The 20,393-nt window shown below is 34.2% G+C and overlaps 1 protein-coding gene across 1 annotated transcript; it reads right to left on the bottom strand.

Annotated features, from left to right (window-relative positions):
* Positions 1–19,415: 19,415 nt before the first annotated feature.
* Positions 19,416–20,123, bottom strand: LOC130499042 (uncharacterized). The gene has a single exon (XM_056992934.1). The coding sequence runs from the start codon at positions 20,121–20,123 to the stop codon at positions 19,416–19,418; it is 708 nt and encodes a 235-aa protein (XP_056848914.1).
* Between the last annotated feature and the right edge of the window lie 270 nt (positions 20,124–20,393).

The following is a 20,393-nucleotide window of genomic DNA, read 5'->3' as shown; positions in this document are numbered from 1 at the left end:
TATATTTTTTTTTATCGACAACCAAAACAGACTCAAGTAGACTATGTAATCTAAACTGGTAACTCCGCATCCATATGAACAACAAACTAAATACTTCCTATAATCTAGTTTATATAAACCGAAATTGTATAGCTGATTAATTTAGCATATACCTTTATCTAACATTTTAGGCACCCGGGTCAAATACACGAACAAAATACAAGTAAAAAACCAGGAACAAAATAAATATATTCACTCTTTTAAGCTCTTACAAAGGTAAAATATACCAGACGAAAAATTATGATCAAACTATAAATATGAAGTTATATTCATTTAAATTGTAAAATATAAATAGTAAATTTAAGTAATATATAAATAAACTATAAATTAATTTGTCTATATCTGATTTGCATATATTTCATATAAATAATAACTCAATGTAAATCCAATACAATACATATTTGTTAAGAAATGTGGATGATACAATTGATGGTTTAAAAATAAAGGTTATTTGCAAAATTGATTCAAAACTTAAAGTCAAACACAAAACTAACATATCATTTTTGGAAAAATTTATTTGCCCTATACACCTCTCAAGTTCAGATTATTCACGAAAATATCATTTTTTTTTTGAAATTAGTCTTTTTACTCTTTCAACCTCATCATCTTCAAATATTTACAAGATTGTCATTGTCATCAATATACCAACCACCATGAACAACCAATTTGAAACTCTTAATGCAACTCAAGTCGATTTACACTCATTCTTTCTCAATTCTTATGAACTAAAAATAACATCTCTTTCACTTTCTCTTCATATTCATCCAAAAAATCCAAGATTTTGATTCATAGAGCCATTGAAGCTTACGATTGTTGGTGGGTCCCTTCTGTTTGAGATTCTGGGTGCTTAGAAAATATTTATGTGTGCTAAACAAGTTATCTCACTGGTTGAAACTATGAAATCAGTTTTTTTTTTAGATATGTTCGTCAGACGACTTCTGTGTAAGTCTTCTGGTAGTAGAAGACTTACACGAAAGTCTTTGGTCAATGCATAAGTTAGTTTTGCAATTGACTTTTATATATGTTTTTATAGACGACTTCTATGGAAGTCTTTCACTTTCTTTTTTAACAAAAAAAATTGAAAAAAATACCAGAGAAGACTTCTCGGTAAGTCGTTTAGGATAAACATGTTAGTTTTGCATTTGACCGGATTGTATCAGAAATTTGACTTTTCCTGGGCGACTTAATATTTTAATTAGTTGTTTCACGTTACTTTTGCAATTGAAAAATAAAACCTAAATACTTACTTTTATCTGGACGATTTACACGGAAGTCTTTTAGGATTTTATTCCGAGATTCTGGTCAAACCTTGGGTATTACAGAAGACTACCGTGTAAGTCCTCCACCGGAAAACTTCCATGTAAGTCGTCCAGATAAAATTAAATATTTAATTTTTATTTTCAATTGCACAGGTAACCTGAAATGACTTATATGGAAGTCGTCTAATTATAATAAAATATTGAAGTTTTATTTTTATTTCAGACGACGTACAAATAAGTTGTCCAGGAAAAATCAAATTTCTGACACAATTCGGTAAAATGCAAAACTAACTTGTTTATCCTAGACGACTTACTGGGAAGTCTTCTCTAATATTTTTGAAATTTTGTTGTTAACAAAAGTAAGCAAATATTTACAAAAGAAGACTTCCAAAGAAGTCTGCTGTAGAGTAGACTTCTCTAGAAGTCGTCCTTTGTAAATTTTCAATTGCAAAAATGACCCAAATGGACGACTTTCGTAGAAGTCTTATGCGTAAATGTTTAATAAACTTTCATTTTCTCTAAAGAGGCAATTAGGTGAATATACACAATGGAAGTCTATATTGGTGAACTACACATCGAGTGACATTAATGGCTTGTGTCATACCAATTACGAACTGAACGGACGATTATGCCCCTGTGTCATAATAAAAAAGTCAGATGGTGTTAGTGTAGAGAATACAACACATTTTTTCTTCGGAAAATCGGTCAGAAAAATCACGAACTTTGTAGGAATTGCCAAAACAAACCTGTATTCGAACCTGGCCAATAAAACACTGAACTTTCATTGACTTTTTCAGTTTATTAAGAAAATTACGATTGACTGACCAGATTAGCACACCGTTAACAGAGAGTTATGACAGTGTTAGCTCACCGTTAATTATTGTCGTTTAACGAAATGACGTCGTTTCATGTAGATCTTTGTTAAGACAAAACTTCAAAACGACGTCGTTTAGTTTAATTAATTTTTTTTTTGGTTGGGCTCGAACCCATGCCCTTGGGGTTGTAGGTAGAGGTTTTTGCCACTCGGCTGGTGGGCTTTTTGGAATACTACTCTACTTATTTCTCTTTATTGATTAAAAGATCTGGATGTTTTGTTTAAGACAAAATCTCAAGACGACATCGTTTTATTTAATTAAAAGGATTTCGATTTTAAAAAATTTCTATTTAAATCTTCCAAAATCTTTATTTTTTCTTTAAATTTTGATTTTTTTTTAAAAAAAAATTGATTTTAAGCTAGATTTTGAAAAACAAAATTTAAAAAATTGAAAACTTTATAAGATTTTTATTTTTTAAGAAAAAAATAATTATTTTTCTTAAAAAATAAAAATCTTCCACAATTTTCAATTTTTTTTAAAAAAATCGATTTAAATCTTCCCAAATTTTCATTTTTTTAAAAAAAAAAATTGATTTCCTAAAAAAAAATAAAAGTCTTCCAAAGTTTTCAATGTTTTTTTTTTTAAAATTCGATTTAAATCTTCCCAAATTTTCATTTAAAAAAAAATTGATTTTTTAAAAAAATATATCTATTTTTAAAGCTAGATTTTGAATTTTTTTTAAAAAAAATTGAAAACTTTTTAAGATTTTTATTTTCTTAAATAAAAACTAAAATTTTATTTTTCGAAGCCAAATATAAAGAACTTTGTTCGTCAATCTATTGTAAAGTCCACTAGCTCAGTGGCAAAAAAACTGTTCCATTAAACACCAGTGCACGGGTTCGATCCTCAATGGAAGCACATTTTTTTAATAACATTTCTAATTGAAACTACGTCGTTTCATCTCTTTGTCTAACGACGTTTTAACGTCATCTAAATTATCTGTTATCTCTATTAATGGTATGCTAATCTGGTAAGTCAATCGTAACGTTCTTAATAAACTGAAAAAGTCAATGAAAATTCAGGATTTTATTGGCCAGCCAATATGTCCAAGTTTGTTTTGGCAATTCCTGCAAAGTTCGTGTTTTTTTTGGCCGATTTCCCTTTTTTCTTCCTCCAATTCTTCCTCTCATCTGACAATCTCTCTCTGTCTCTTCTCCTCTGCTCTCACGTTCTCTTTCCTCATCTCTTTCACTTTTTTTCAAATTATTTTATTTTTTTCTTATTACCATTGTTTTTCTTCTTTTGATTCTCTTCATTTTTTTTCTTCTTTTCTTTTTCCCTCTTTTTGAATATCTTTATTGGTTATTCATTTTTTTTGATGTACATAAAATTTTAGATTCTAATTTTTTGAAACTACGGCAAAAACTAAAAATAATTTGACGTCAAATCTAGGTAAAACCATTGAATCATTGATCTTGAAAGTTACTAATTCTCTTATGTTGTATTTCTAGTAAATCATAATTACAATATAACTAACTTATCTATTACACTATAAATAATATAATTGATAAGTTAGTTACTAAATTTTAAATTAACGAGTAAAAACAAAGTTAGCATGCAATAATCGTTATTTTTGGTTGTTAATAGCTGGTATATCATTTAAAAAACATAGTAGCTGTTAATATATGTATTAATTGTTACTTATCATATAGAACATATAATAAATAAATATATTAACTTACATATGACATAGTGTTATATATGATCTAACATTACATATAGCAGATAAAAAATTATATATCAGGTAACATAACATGTATCTGGTAACAAACCATCTATCAATTTTGTATATCAAATTATATATCAGGTAACAGAACATGTACCGAGTAACAAATATTTTATCAGATAACAACAAATCTATGTAGCATACTAACCATTTATCAGTAATTTGATATCAAACTATGTATAAGTTAAAATAACATGTACAATGTAACAAAATAATTTATCAGATAACAAACAATTTATCAAAAATACATCAACTCACAAACCATGTATCTACCAGTTTATCAAGTAACAAACCATAACAAACCATGTATGAAACAGTCTATAAATTGACAAACTATTTACCAAAACATTTATCAGCTACTAAATTAAATAAAATATATATAACATTTTACTGACTTCAAAAAAATACCCCATAATCAACCCAAAATTAACTAAACCCGTAATTTGAAAATTAATAACCATATTTTTAAATACACATTATTTTCCAAAAGTTAATTAAACTCATAATTTGAAATTCTTAATCAGAAGGCTTTGAGAAAATAAAAATTAGAAACAACATAGTTTATATGATTACTGTCTTGTCAAACGGACACCAACAAAGAAAAAAGTCGTTTTTATTGGAGTTAATAAACACTTCACATCCACGAGACTGACATCCGTTTCTGCTGCACAGAGTAGAGTACAAAGTACTCTAGGGGAATTATGGTTTTAAAATTATTAATCAAAAGACAGGGGCACTTTGCTAATATAAGTGCTCAATAAAGCTATAGGTGCCAATTAACTCTTCTCTAAAACTATATATATTTTTGTAAACTTTCTTGTTAATTCATGTATATTAGTCAATATTGGAACTTTTAATTGGTGATATTTATGAGTTTACCAACATTCATGTTTATTAAAGTTTCTAGATGATCCGAAAAGACTTCCACGTAAGTCTTCTATGTTAGTTTTTGTAAACTTGTTAACTAACTTTAAGATATGTTTTTTAACTTTAAAAAGTGTTAAGTAACTTTAAGAATATCAAGTAATATGGTTTAATGTGTCTTCTTAGATCATAGGATATTTTTAAATTTCATGAAATTTGAAATTTCAATTTTCACTTAAAATTTGAATTTCCCGCTTAAATTTTAATTTTCCACCTAAATTTCCCGCATATATTTCAATTTCCCTCTTTAATTTTAAGTCTTCCGAGAAGTCTTCTGAGAATAAGTCTTCCAAGAAGTATTCTGAAAATAAGTCTTTCGGAAGACATCCCACAAGCCTTCTAGTGAAACTGTTATATGTTTGAACTAATGTAATTTTGATATTTTTTGAATTTGACTAAGTTTTCTTGTGAAGTTTTTTTCCTTAGTTGTAGTAAATTTGATTATTTTTTTGTGTTATTTGTTTTGCTTTGAACTTGAATCAATAACTTCAATAATGTCAAGTAATTTTGGCAAGATAATATTGTAGACATAAACATATTTACCAAAAAAAATCATTAATATATTTTCAAATTTACACAAGAATCAACAAATAAAAGAGTACACATACAAATAAAAAACCGACCATAAACAAAATATTATAGATCATTCCTCCACAACGATAAGTTTGGACTCCACTTGACATGGGAGAAGAGTCTGTCAGAAGACTTTCAGAAGACTCTCAGAAGACTTCAAAGAAATCGTCTAGTGCATTAAATGTTAGAAGTCTCCCGAGAAGACTTCCAAGGAAGTCTTCCGATAAGACTTCCCTGGAAGTATTCCGATAAGACTTCCCTGGAAGTCTTCTAAGTCTGTCTCAGATCTGAAAAACCTACAAATCCAAAAACATTCAAATGGTTTCAAAATATATTAAAAATAAGGCAAGAGCTTAAAACAACCGAAAGAGTTTTCAAAATGTAAGAATTTTAAGCAACAAGGGGTTACCAACTAAAAAGAATATGATTTATAGATCTACTTTTAGAGGAGTGGAAGATGAGAACCATGTAATAAAAAACCTACGAAACTAGATGAATTAGTTACAATGACATGAGATAAAAAATGATAAATTGATATAACATTTGGAGTTTTCAAAAAATGATAATTTGTGAAAAAAAAGTAAGAGATTTAGTGCACTAAATGTTAAAAGACTTCAGATGACTTACATGGAAGTCTTCCAAGTCTGTCTCAAATCTGAAAAATATGCATATCCAAAAGCATTAAAATGGCTTCAAAACATAGAAAAACTTCAAATAAGATAAGAGCTTTAAAAAACCAAAAGAGTTTTGGGAGGGTAAGAGCTTTAAACAACAATAGATTAATATGATTTATAGATCTACCTTTAAAAGAGTGGAAGATGAAAACAATGTAATAAAAACCTGTAAAAATAAAATAAATCAGTGAGAAGACATAAAATAACAATAAATTGATATAAAGTTTGGTGTTTTTAAGTTGGAAGAGATTAGAGAGAGGTTTCAGAGTTTTAAAATGAAGAAAATTGCATTTTTGTTGCTGCCATTTGAGAGGAAGAGAGAGAGAGAAAGTGTATAAATTTTCTTCATATAAGGAGACAAAAATTCCAATACGATTAAATATCTTCGATTTACTATTCGCTCAGAATACTTCAATATTTTTAGCGGAAAACTAAAATATTTTAAGCGGGAGTTAGAAGACTTTCAGACAAATTTACTATTCGCTCAGAAGACTTCAATATTTTTAGCGGGAAACTAAAATATTTTTTAGCGGGAGTTAGAAGACTTTCAGAGAAGTCTTCTAACCGATAATAATCGCCATATGACTTCTCTGTAAGTCGTCTAGACCCTAAACATAACCCATAAACTACTTTAACTAACTTAACACTTCATAAAACCAATTGAACTTAGAAAATGTTTACTATCCAAAGAAATAAACACATATAGGTAAAAAATTATTTTTCAAAAAAGCATTTAAACTTTCCAAAATCTAACCCTAAGAATACATACAATACTACAAAATATGTTTCAAACCTAAACCAAAGAATATCATGATTCACTACTTTCACTCATCTATGTTAAAAACAATTCAATTTTATTGTATCTTAAAACTGTTTATAATTTATAATTTTAATTTATTGTATCTTAATTTATATCACTTAAAAATGTTTATAATTACATGATTTTAATTTTTCATTTATCAAAATATTTTTTTACAAAATTTATAAATTATTTTTAATATCAATTATACCAGAAGACTTCTCTGGACGTTTTTTAGATGACTTACAGTATCTCAGAAGACTTTCCGTGGCTATATTCGTAAAAATTAGTTCTGGTTTTTTGTTTGGTCACAAGGGATTGACTGTAATTTTACAAGGTTTTTAGTTTAATTTTGCATTTGACTCAAGTTTGAGTATATTTTTTCATTTAAAATCAAGTTTTGAGTCATATTTAGTCAATCCTCCCAAAAAAATACAATTATTTAAAATAAAATATAAAATTATTGTGTTTAAAAATATCATATTAGAAAATTATTTAATATGAGTTAAAATCAAAATACATACCATCTTTTATACAAGAAACTATTTAGTTGCAAATGTAAAAAATACGTACGCGATTGTGCGGATCAAAGTTTAGTTTATCTAAGATTAATCGATCTAAAATGGTAATTAAGAGCAGCATTAGTGGGGGTATGTATAAGAGTATCTCAACATTGGTTTAATAAATTAATTGGATAAAAGAGGAGAGAGGGAGGTAAAAGTAGGATAGATGGAGAGTAACGATTGTACTTCCCCCAGAAACGTCTGAGAAGGTTTGAGAGATTTTTCTGCAACGTGTCTTCACACCAATAAAGTTAATGTTTCTTACTAGGTGACCGGCCCGCACATTGTGCAGTTTTAAATTACGGACAAAATAGTGCTCAGGTTTAGAAGTAACAGATTTTATATCATAAGACCACCGTCTTTGAGATAAAGCATCAGGCACAGTAAAAATGATGGTAGTCAATATTTTAAAAGGACTAGATGGAACAAAGTAACTTCGGTATCAAAAGATAGTTATTATATGTATGTATAATTGCAACGTTCGAAAATAATTTATGTGTTTAAGAAGATATTTTTTTTTCCAAATCTGGAATTAATAGTGTATAGTTAGAGAAGTAACATATTTTACATTATCACTAATTAGAATTGGATGGTATATATGTTGTTATTATTTATTTTAGGTGAAAATTATTTTATGCATAAATTTGACTCGTAAAATTTATGTAGACATATTAAAATAAAATCTAATAAAATTGAAAATATTATCCATAAATTCTATAAAGTATGAAGTACAATTCTCGATAAAGAAAACAACTTCAATGAGAGACCTGAAAAAAAATCAATTTCATTTTGTAAGAAATTGGACAGGTTAACATAATTTGAAAGATTTAGAAATTTGTAAATTTTATTAAACAAAAAACAATATAAATTGACATAACATGATCGAAATATTCAGAAAACTGTTTGGCAATGAAATAGTATCGATCTTCATACTCATCACCACCCATCTAGAAAATACAAAAAATAAATAATTGTAACAATTTATATATTTTTAAAAATATATTGGAAAAAGTAGATAACAATTACGTATCCTGCCTACAGAATATTTTGAAAAACTTGTTTGTAGACAACATTCAATGTTTTTGTCTCCGACTTCCTTTCTTTACCAGTTATTAGGATTTTTAATCAAGATCTCGACTTAACTCTTGAAAGTGCAACGTATAGCTGACCATGAGAGAACACTGGCCTAGACAGAAACATTATTAATATCTAATCAAATGTTTTATGTATTATTAAAACTAAATTTGTTCTTCATATGTTTTATGTATTATTCATATAAATATGTATTATTCAAATACAATTCATATGTTTAATGTATTATTAAAACTAAATTTGTTCTTCATTTAGTCTTTGTGGTTCAAAACAATAAGCCTTTTAGACATTAATTAATTCAATCTACTTTGATGTTTAAATTATTATCATATACTTTGAAATATGAAATAAATAAATCACGCATGTGCGGGCATCGATATGATTTATATAATGCATGTATAGCTATTATTATTAGTGCATAAGTGGATCGTAATTATATTTCACTCTCGTTGTATCTTTGTATCTTACTCATTTAGGTTTCTCCACATATAATTCTCTCTCCCTCTCTCTCATCATAAAACTTTTAATTTTTTGAAAAAGATAAAAAGGTAATTACGATCATATCGTGTGCGGGCATTCATATGGTTCATATATTACCCGTCTAGCTATTAGTATAAATATATAAGTAGATTATAATTCTTTCTCAATCTCTATGTATCATTATGTCTAATTCATATACTACATGTTACGATATTATTATAAGTGCATAAGTGGATCGTAGTTATCTTTCACTCTCTCTCTCTCTCTCTCTCTCTCTCTCCTCTCTCTCTCTCTCTCTCTCTCTCTCTCTCTCTCTCTCTCTCTCTCTCTCTCTCTCTCTCCCTCTGTCCTCAACGTAAACCTTTTGTTTTTGAAAAATATAAAAATGTAAACATTTTTTTAGTTCACCGATTATCTTTTAATGATAGTGCTCAAATTACCCTGTACAGCTTACTCTCTCAAATAAGAGGTACAGCTGTAGTACTTAGGGATCAAATCACGAGGAGCTAGGGAACCAATTAAATATAATCTACTAATCAATCCTAGGTGAAGTTGGTTTTAATGATGGAAATAAAAATAGCAATTTCTAAAATGAGTAAGGTAGTTGCTCTAAGTAACAATAAGATGGATTGTTTAAATGTGATAAAGAGTGCTAGACTTAGGGTTTCTATTCAGGAATGGAGATTATAATTTCTATAAATGCTTTAACAAGTTGCTTGCATGATACTATAGAACTCAGTCGCTTAACTCTCAGTGATGTCTCACTGATTAAATAATCTAGATCTCTGGCCTCAACTGTCGTATGTTGACACAGAAAAATAGACGATCGACATCCTTTAGAGATATCGATCGATACACCTTTCGCTCAGCGATCGATTCACCTGTCGGGATATCGATCGTGGGATTCTAGATATGCCTAGGCGCGAGCCGATAGTGAACACTAGGTCTCAAGGAGGGCTCTCGCTCTTCTCAATAGGAGACAAACTAGTTCAAATGGATAATTCAAGATAATCAAAGATCCTAGTGATCTATATTCTAGTTAGCTACTCAAGAACAAGCTTAGGGTGCAATCTATTTGATGAATATCATAACTTAGCAATTATAGTTTGGGGCTAATCCCACCAACCTATTTAAACCCTAGATCTAACAAGTAGACTACTCAGACTTAGCTAAGCAATTCATGACAATGGATAGATGAAAGAATTGCATAGATAGAATAAAGTAGAAATACAAAAGGAGATGAGAAATCTCTCCAATCTCTCAAAACAAATAAAACTCTAGTCTCTCTCTCACACTCTCTGCTTAGACTCTCAAAGGTTCTTCAAAACTTGCCGTAAAAAATACTTAGCAGGAATATTTAAGCATTTCCATTAGGTTAAAACTCGTCAGGGGCAATCTCGTAATTTGGTGAAGTCTTGGTGAAGTAGTCGGCTAAACCATTTCGTCCTCGATATCGATCGACAACACTGGATGTGTATCGATCGATTATAATCTTCTAGTACGCGGATCTTCTCAGCTACATCGATCGACAACTCTGGATGAGTATCGATCGATTCTTATCGCAATGTTGACTTCCGACTTGGTCTTGAATGGTCAACTCGGGTGTATCATCTCTTGCACTCTAAAATGCTCCAAAACATCACTTTATCACAAAACGCTCCTGAACCTGAAAACATACCTAACAGACTAGAAAACAGATTAAATATATAATAAAACACTAGTATACCATGATTAAAAATAGGTAAAATCCATGGTATATCAACTCCCACAGACTTACTCCTTTGCTTGTCCTCAAGCAAAAACAGTAGTCTTTGGAAAAGGTTTGAAAACAGTAGGAACTCAAAGATTCAAAATATTGAAGTCATCACTCTATGGGTTTGCAATTCATATCTAAACATCCTAATCACAGAAGTTCATTATGCCTTATCCTAGCTTAGCAACCAAACTCATCTAGTCAACAACTTAGCAAATCTCATCTGACATTCCCCTCTACTAACCTCATTTCTTAACATTTTATTTAAGTACAGGCTTTACTTTGGGAGTATCGATCAAAGGACACATGGATTCAACTCAAACAAGTATCTGAACACACATGTAGTCTTCTCTGATCCCTTTCTCCCCTCATCTCTTTTCTCTGAATCTCTTATTAGTTTCAATTTCAACAGGTTTCGATGCCACAAAGGTCATCTAGTCTATCTCATTGACAATTGCATTGTAACTCATACATTTTTGACAAAGTGTAGCGAATAATGGGGTCTTTGGTAACTTACCTATCCCTCGTTTCCACAATGTGTGATCATCCTTGAGATTTAGAATACTGGGGTCGCAGGAGACACTCCTACCCCTCTGCCTCTCAAGAAATCATTTCAATCTTTTATAACATAAACTTAGATCTTAAGACGCCGAAGAGAGAGAAGGAAGGGAACCAGAAGCACACAGACTTTTGACCTTCCAGACTTGTAAGAGGATTCCGATCCAGTGATTTCCAAGCCCCAAGACAAGCAAATAAGTCAGTATTAGTGTTGGAGGTCAGCTTTAGTTCCTTCAAACAATCTCAGCTAGTGTATATAGATGACAGGTTGATCCACTTTAGCATCTTTAGTACTATCTGCAATCAGTAATCTAGAATGGTGCTAAAGAATTGTGAGACAATCAAATATAAATCTATATCAATGTTCCTATTTAATACTTATGTGAAAAATAATTTTGAAAAACATTTTAAATAAAAACCAAAATAAAACACATGTTAGTAAACTTCCCCCCCCCCAGACTTAAATTACACTGTCCCAGTGTAACACAGCCGGAGTGAGGTAAATAAAATAAATCATAATAAATAAATATAACAAGATAGAACGATTAAACCTGATCGACAAGATGTCGATCGATTCGTAGGGGTGTACGTCGATCGTTAGTAATGGTCGTGTGGTGTCGAGCGATATGAATGGTACGTGTCGTTCGACGGAATCATCATTCTACTCGGATCTTATAAAAACTGCAAAATAAATCCAAAAAAATAAAAGCAAAAATGAAAAATAACTTAAAAAGAAAATAAAAGAAAATCTAATAGTGGGTTGCCTCCCACTCAGCTCTTTGTTATAGTCATTTAGCTTGACTTTGGTAGGTGTGTGACTCAGGGGGTGCAGTGGGGGTTGTTGTTTGCTGGTGGGTAAACATTTCCCTCATCTTTGGACTCAGCAGCAGTGAAGCTTCTTGTGGCATCATCTGATCTTGTCCATCTATGATATATCTTTGCTAAATCTGCTTTGATGACTTGCAACCTTCTGTCCAAATCTTCCATGTCAAACTGATGCTGATAAAAATCAAATCTTGAATGCTCAGGTAGTTCTTCATGTTGTTCTTTGTCGTGCTGGTCTTGAATCTGCTGATCTTGATCTGCCAAGGATTCTGTGTTGATCGATGCTACAACCTGTGCGTCGGTCGTTTCGCTGAGAGTTCTGTCGGTCGACTCAGTATCAACTGTGTCGATCGATTCTGAGCGTTGGCCTTGGTACTCAAGAATTATCTGTATACTGCGTATCTCATTCTTCATTAGACCAGTAGCTCTGCAAAGGTTGGTCACTCTTTCGTTGAGAGTGTCGTCAATGTCATCACTTCGTTCGTTGAGTCTCTCCTCCATAAAATTCATAGCTTCGTACAGCTCATGTCTGATCTCATCTACTTCTGTTGTAGTGCATGCTCTCTTCGCTGGTGGTGACTCGATGTCGATCGATATCGGTCTAGGCCTGTCGATCGATGTCGCGTTTCTTTCACGAAGACCAAGATGATCTTGAACTATGCTCATGTCTTGTTGTAGCTCGTTCCGCTGCTGTGACAGTGTATCCTGGTATCGCAGGATAGGTGAACTGAAATTGTCATGCTTCTTCTCATATGCTTTCATCTTATCTTCCAGTGCTGCGAACCTTGTGTCGATCGACGGTGAAGACTGTGTGTCGATCGATGGAAAAGTAGCTTTCTGAGCCTGATCTTTCTTGCGAATTGATGCTAGCGCTTTCTGTAGAAGATCGATCCTCTTGCTTAACCATTCGACATTGTTGTTGAGAGGGCTGTAGACGTCTCCAATCCGTGTATTGATGTAGGCAATCTCCCATTCATCTTTCTTAGGTGATGAACATTCTGGTCGGTCCTTGGATGTAGTGTTGCCGATGTCGATCGATGGTACAGGTACTGTGTCGAACGATACTGGGGGCGTAGCTTCCTGATACACTAAAAATGAATCCTTGCTACTGCCAAGTTAACAGTTGCAATTGTAGTACTTGAGATTCAAATCCAGAGGACCAGTCTACACTCTAGTTCTATAAGTTCCGAAATCAAGCTAAGATGAAGATATGAATTTGGTTATAAAGTGACGTAGAGAACAAGTAAAAAGCACAAGTGATGAATTCAAGATAAAAGGAGTTAATCTAGGATGAATGCGAGTGATCTCAATCACGACCGAGCAACTATTCAGGTTCGATGCAGTTCTATCTAGAACTCGGAGAACAGGCTAGAGCAACACACTGTCGTGTAGTTGATCCTTTCACCGATCAGACCCAGCTCCTAAGATGTCGCTTGGTCTGAGATCTGATGGTGAACCTTAATGATTGACTCCGATTTGTTCACAATGCACCTTAACATCTACTTTTGTGTGGCTAAGGATGCAGTGCTCATTCATACAAGGTCTAGCAACCCATTACACTTTTGATGCACAAATTTATTTGGGATCAAACGCTAGATGATCAGTTTAACGCAGGCATGAAACAATGAATGAATGAAGATTTACTAAATGATAACCTATCTATGCTCAGTCGCGAATGCACTCTATCACCCTAGATCAACAGTCAACTACTCAATCATGATGCAGTAAAGAACAACAGATGAAACTGAAATACTCATGATCAGATTAAGAAGAATAAAACTAGGGTTCAGGTTGTTCTTCGAATGAAGAGGTGAGCCGTCGCCCTTACAAAAAGCTTGAATCCAAAAGTATGAAACTTGTCTTGCAAAAACTAGCGTAAGAAAATAATAAAATGATAGATGGCGTTTTATATGGAGGCGCCAATCAGAAGAAAAAAGATTAGGGCAACATGGCTTTAATTCCCGAATAGGAGTTTCCATATTCGTCGGGAACAACCTCCGGATCACTCCGTCTGCTTGTTCTGCTTGAGAGAGAACAGTCTCGGGACTACAGCTCCATAGGGGCAAACCTCCTTGATGGTGAAAGGTCCAGACCATCTGGACTTAAGCTTTCCAGGGAACAGCTTAACCCTGGTGTTGAAGAGTAAGATCTGATCGTTTGGAGCAAAGCTTCTGCTGATGATCCGTTTGTCATGGAACACCTTGGTCTTTTCCTTGTAGATCTTAGAGCTCTCATAGGCCAGATGCCTGATCTCCTCCAACTCGTGGATCTGAATGGTTCGCCTCTCCTTGGCGGGTTTGATGTCGAAGTTGAGTAGTTTGACAGCCCAAGCAGCCTTGTACTCTAGCTCAACAGGTAGGTGGCACGCCTTGCCATAGACCAGATGATAGAGAGTGGTCCCTAAAGGGGTCTTGTAGGCTGTTCTGTATGTCCAGAGAGCATCGTCAAGCTTAAGGGACCAGTCCTTGCGGGTGGTGTTGACAGTCTTCTGCAGGATGCTCTTGATCTCTCTGTTGGAAACTTCCACTTGACCACTTGTTTGGGGATGATAGGCGGTTGCAACCTTGTGCTTCACACCATTCTTGCTCAACAATCCTTGGAACAACTTATTGATGAAGTGACCACCATCGCTTATAACCACTCTAGGCACTCCAAATCATGGAAAGATGATGGAGGTGAACATCTTGGTTACAACTCGCGCATCATTGGTTGGACTAGCAATCGCTTCTACCCACTTGGAGACATAGTCCACAGCAACTAAGATGTACTCGTTCTTGTGAGAGACTGGGAATGGTCCCATGAAATCGATCCCTCAGCAGTCGAACACTTCAACTTCCAAGATGTAGTTCTGAGGCATCTCGTTTCTCTTGCTTATACTCCCCATCCTTTGGCATGAATTGCATCGTGATATGAAAGCGTGAGCATCTCTGAACATAGTAGGCCACCAGAAACCGGCTTGGAGGATCTTGGAAACTGTCTTGAAAGTGGCAAAGTGACCAGCATAAGAGGAACCATGACAGTGGTGAAGGATCCCTGGAATATCAGCCTCTGGAACACACCTCCTGAAGATCCCATCCTTGCCCTGCCGATATAGATACGGATCATCCCAGAAGTAGTGCCTCGCTTCCTTTAGAAATTTCCTCTTCTCATTCCCAGTGAACCTCAAAGGCTCTTTCTCAGCTGCCAAGAAGTTGGCAATCTCAGCAAACCATGGAAGGTTCGGGTACTTGATATCACTCAAATTACCCTAACAAGTGATCTTACTCTCTCAAATAAGAGGTTCGATTGCAGTACTTAGGGATCGAATCCACAAAGAGCTAGGGCGCTCACTAAACTATAGATATTAAGATTTAACTAGGCAAACAGTTATAAAGTAGTAAATATGAATGTAATGAAAGCAAAGTGAACAAGGCAGTTGCTCTTATGCAACCAAGAGTTATTTGATGGAATGATGGTAGCTAGATCTAGGGTTTCTATTCAGGTTGGGATTATAATGATATAGATACTAAAATATGATATTATAGAACTCAACTATAAGAATAACATATCAACTCTCGTTGTATAGGTTATCTATTACTAGATCCAATGATCTCACCTGTCGGGATGATCAATTAGAAAGTGTCGATCGATGACTCTATAGGAGTATCGATCGATACACCTGTCGGGATATCGTTCGACGCGCTTCTAGTAGGCTTAATGCGCGGGTTGAATAAATGTTCGCTAGGGTTTCTAAACCAGCTCTCGCTGTTATCTAGCAATCCTAGATCAGAGAAGACAAGTCAGATAAGAGACCAAGCTCTCGCTTGTGCCTAATGATTCTATGATCAAGTTCAGGTTAATTACTCAAGAACAAGCATTAAGAACAGTCTCAATGATTAATACCACAACTTAGCAATTCTATATTTGGGGCTAATCCCTCGTAACCTATCTGAACCCTAAACCTAACAGGTGGATCTACTCAGACATGATAGTTGTCACAGAAATCATAGATGAGTAGATGAAATTGCAATATAATGGATATAAAAACCAAAGGAGTTCCAAGAGGACTCTGAAGGAGTTCCTCCCTTCTCTCCTAAACTAAGAACAATGAATCAAAAAAAAGCGTAGAAAGCGTAGCCGTCAACAGTGGCTTAGAAATAACATAAATAGGGTTTCTGGTCGTCAAGGGTATTTTGGTAACTTTGTGGTGACTCCTGGGCTTCAGTCAGTCATGAAATATACTCAGCCCACATTCTGATGTCTCTGTCGATCGATATGCAGTTTTCTGTGTCGATCGACATACAATCCTCTTCTCGACAACTTCCTCTCGCGAGGCAGACTGACAACTCTTCAGTAAAACGGACATACCTTCTGCTACAGGATGTGGATTGACCTCAGACCGGTGGCATTGGAAAGCTAACTCAAAGCTCTATCTTGTGTCAAAAGATGGTCTAAATCCAACGGTGTAAAGGTCTCCATCGAGAGCTAAATATCTGAAGCGTCTGTGCAGTTCTGCACTGCGAAAGACTCCAAAAGACACCAAAATCACCATATTTCTCCAAATCGTCTCTGAACATGTAAATACTCTAAAAAGACTCCAATACATAGTAAATAGTATCTATAACACTTATATAACATGGGTAAAAATGGGTAAAATCCATGGTATATCAACTCCCCCAGACTTATCCTTTTGCTTGTCCTCAAGCAAAACCAACAATTAGTCTCTCTGAAAGAGGTTTGAAAACAGCAGGGACTCGAAGGATTTTAAAAACTCAGTTCATCATCTCTCTAGTAGTGCAAACCAAATCATTAAACATCCTAACTTTAGAAGCACATTATACAATATCCTAGTATAGCAACCAAATTCCACTAGTTCCACAACCTAACAGATCCTGTCTGACAATCCCCTCTACTAACCTCATTTCTTGCATAAAAATAAAAGTGTAGGCTTTACCTTGGAAGTATTGATCAAAGGACACATGGATTCAACTCAAACAAGTTTCTGAACACACATGTAGTCTTCTCTGATCCCTTTCTCCCCTCATCTCTCTTCTCTGAATCTCTTATTAGTTTCAATTTCAACAGGTTTCGATGCCAACACAGGTCATCTGGTCCATCTCATTGACATTTCCATTTGTAACTCATACATTTTTGACAAAGTGTAGCGAATAATGGGGTCTCTGGTAATTTACCTATCCCTCGTTTCCACAATGTGTGATCATCCTTGAGATTTAGAATACTGGAGTCGCAGGAGACACTCCTACCCCTCTGCCTCTCAAGAAATCATTTCAATCTTTTATAACATAACCTTAGATTTTTGAGATGCCGAAGAGAGAGAAGGAAGGGAACCAGAAACACACAGACTTTTTACCTTCCAGACTTGCAGGAGGATTCCGATCCCTTGTATACCAAGCCCCAAGACAAGCAAATCAAGTTAGTATTAGGTTGGAGGTCAGCTTTGGTTCCTTCAAACAATTTCAGTAAATCTAAGACTGGTCTAAAGAGTGGTTAGATGACAAATAGTAAATCGAAATAGATCATCATCCCTTTCTTGACTCAATAAAAACTTTTTTTTTGAAAATATTTAAGATAAGACTCATAAAGTAGACAATCATTAGTAATTCCCCCAAATTTAAATTACACTGTCCCCAGTGTAAAGCAGCCGGTGGTAGGGTGAAAATCATAAAACATAAGTACATAATTAACAAGTAAGAACGATATATCAGCTCGCTAATGTCGGTGTTGATCGACACAATGAAGTATCAATCGATCGTTGAAGATGAAGAGTTGTCGAACGATATCGATATGATCTCATCAGTCGATTTGCTGAGCAATCGTTTACCTGGATCCCTTTTTTATTTTTTTTTCACTAACTAAAACACAATATTAGTAGAACCTCCCCAGACTTAAATAACACTATAATGGTGTGATCAAGTCAGAGATTGGTGAGAAATAAACCATAAGTACTCAATTTAACAAGTTAGAACGAAATACCTGACCGGAATAGATGTAGATCGATGTAAATGTGTTGACATCGTTCGTGGCAGATTTGGTTATGGCGATCGATATCGATTTCTTCTCGTCGGTCGATATTATGGCAATCGTTTAATCGGGTCCTTATTCTAAATAGCTAATCTAAATTATAATATTAGTGCGACCTCCACTAGAATTAAACAACACTGTTACCAGTGTTATACAGTCTAAGATTGGTCGAAGAATAAATCATAAGGACAATAACTAACAAGGAAAAATAGTATACCTAACTTTGATGTGAATATTGACCAACACAGTTAAGTGGCGATCGATACTCTTGATGCTCTATCGATCAACACAATTAAGTGGCGATCGATCGATGCTATTAATGCTCTGTCGACCGATGCTGCACAGTCATAGGTCGATGTTGGTAGATCAAGTTTCTTCCTTGGATCCTTCCTTTTGATTACCTAATATATAAAACACTAAAACAAACAGTAATAGATAAATGTAAAACCAAATTATTATTTTTTTTTTTTTTCGGATGAACAGTGACTCTGCTACAGTAGCGTTGCTACAGTGATTCTGCTACAGTAACTCTGCTACAGTGTTGATCGATTTGCTTGCTACAGTATCGATCGATGTCCTTGCTACAGTGTCGCTCGGCACTGTTGCTACAATGTCGAGCGTACTGTTCATCTTTTTTTTTTTACCTGCAATAATTAAAAACAAAAATCAGTAGTATATGAAAATAAAATCAAATTTAAAACAAACCTAACAGTGGGTTGCCTCCCACTCAGCGCTTATTTTTAGTCATTAGCTTGACTTTTGGAGGTCTGATTTAATCTGGATGAGGATGTGAACTTTCTCCAAAACAAGTTTTTGTGTCTCTCTTCCTCATTTGGTTGATGCAGTTGATGAAAGCTCTTGCAGACGCTTCCCCTTTGTCTCTCAGTTTTGGATCAGATAGCACTCTAACCTTAGCAAAAGAAGCTGGACCTCCTCTGCGGCGCACTCTACACTCAAGACTTTCCTCCTGACACTGAGAAGGGACCAGTGATAGAGAATATGCATCGATATTCCTTTTTATTTTCTTCTTCCTCTTTCTAGGTCTTCCCCCAGACTTAGACTTTTCAGTCTCGTTCTATTCTGAGATTTGGATGCTGTCGACCGATTCTAAAGGCTCTGTGTCGGTCGATTCGTGAGGCTCATTGTCGACCGATCTTGAAAGTTTAATGTCGATCGATGTTGATCCTGATTTTGCAAACTTGCGATCTGCATATGTTAGAGGTGCTGGATCTTCAAACATCTCTATGTATGAAATCAAATCTTCACTTTCTTCTTCTCCACAGGATCATAGAAGACATTTTCATCAACATTAGTTAGGCACATCCTATTCTTCTTAAGATCACAAATTGCTCCCACTGTAGCCATGAAGGCTCTTCCAAGAAGAAGGGAAGATGTCATGCCTGATTTGAGCTCCACGACATGAAAATCCATAGGAATAGTGCATTCTCCTATCTCCACTTTAACATTCCTGATCATGCCTGTTGAGTTTGCTTTGGAGTTATCAACGAAAGCAAAACTATCTTTTGAAGGTTCCGTCTTTAATCCTAATACTTCAGCAGTGTCTATAGCCATGATGCTCACTGCAGATCCAGTATCGCAGATGGCGTTTGGTAAATCGTGGTTATTTATAGAGCATGGAATCAGAAACTTTCCAGGATCTTGTTCCTTCTTTAGAGTCTTTTTAGGCTTACGGCAGACCTTGTTGAATAATATCTCCATGTCCTTTTCTGTCTCTCTGCTCTCTCTGAATAAATTACCAAGTCTGTACTTATAATAGGCTTCCTCAAAAGTCATACCCTTAGGAACTCTCTTCACCCTCTTGTGAAATCCATCAAGTTCAGCTTTGTTAGCTTCTCTCCTCAGGTGTTTGGGAACATAGAGTTTCTTAGCTTTCGACATCATTCCAATCTGAATCACTTCTTTTGTTGCCTGGCGTTCCATGACATGTTCATGTCTGTCCATTTGGTGTCGATCGATATGATATCACTCAAATTACCCTAAAAAGTGAATTACTCTCTCAAATAATAGGTTCAAATGCAGTACTTAGGGATCGAATCCACAAGGACTCTAGGATTACTTGAAGGCTTAATTAAATAGAAATTAAGATAGACTTAAGGTTTTATATGTTTTAAAGCAGTAAATATTAATGTGAACAAGGGAGTTGTTCAGTAACTGAAGTGAAGGTTGTTTCTAAATGGGGAGGATAGCTAGATTCAGGTATTTCTCAGGTAT

Source organism: Raphanus sativus, chromosome 8, assembly GCF_000801105.2.
Source record: "Raphanus sativus cultivar WK10039 chromosome 8, ASM80110v3, whole genome shotgun sequence".
Taxonomy (NCBI): domain Eukaryota; kingdom Viridiplantae; phylum Streptophyta; class Magnoliopsida; order Brassicales; family Brassicaceae; genus Raphanus; species Raphanus sativus.
Note: the sequence above shows the minus strand (reverse complement) of the source record. Positions and strands in the feature narration are given on the sequence as shown.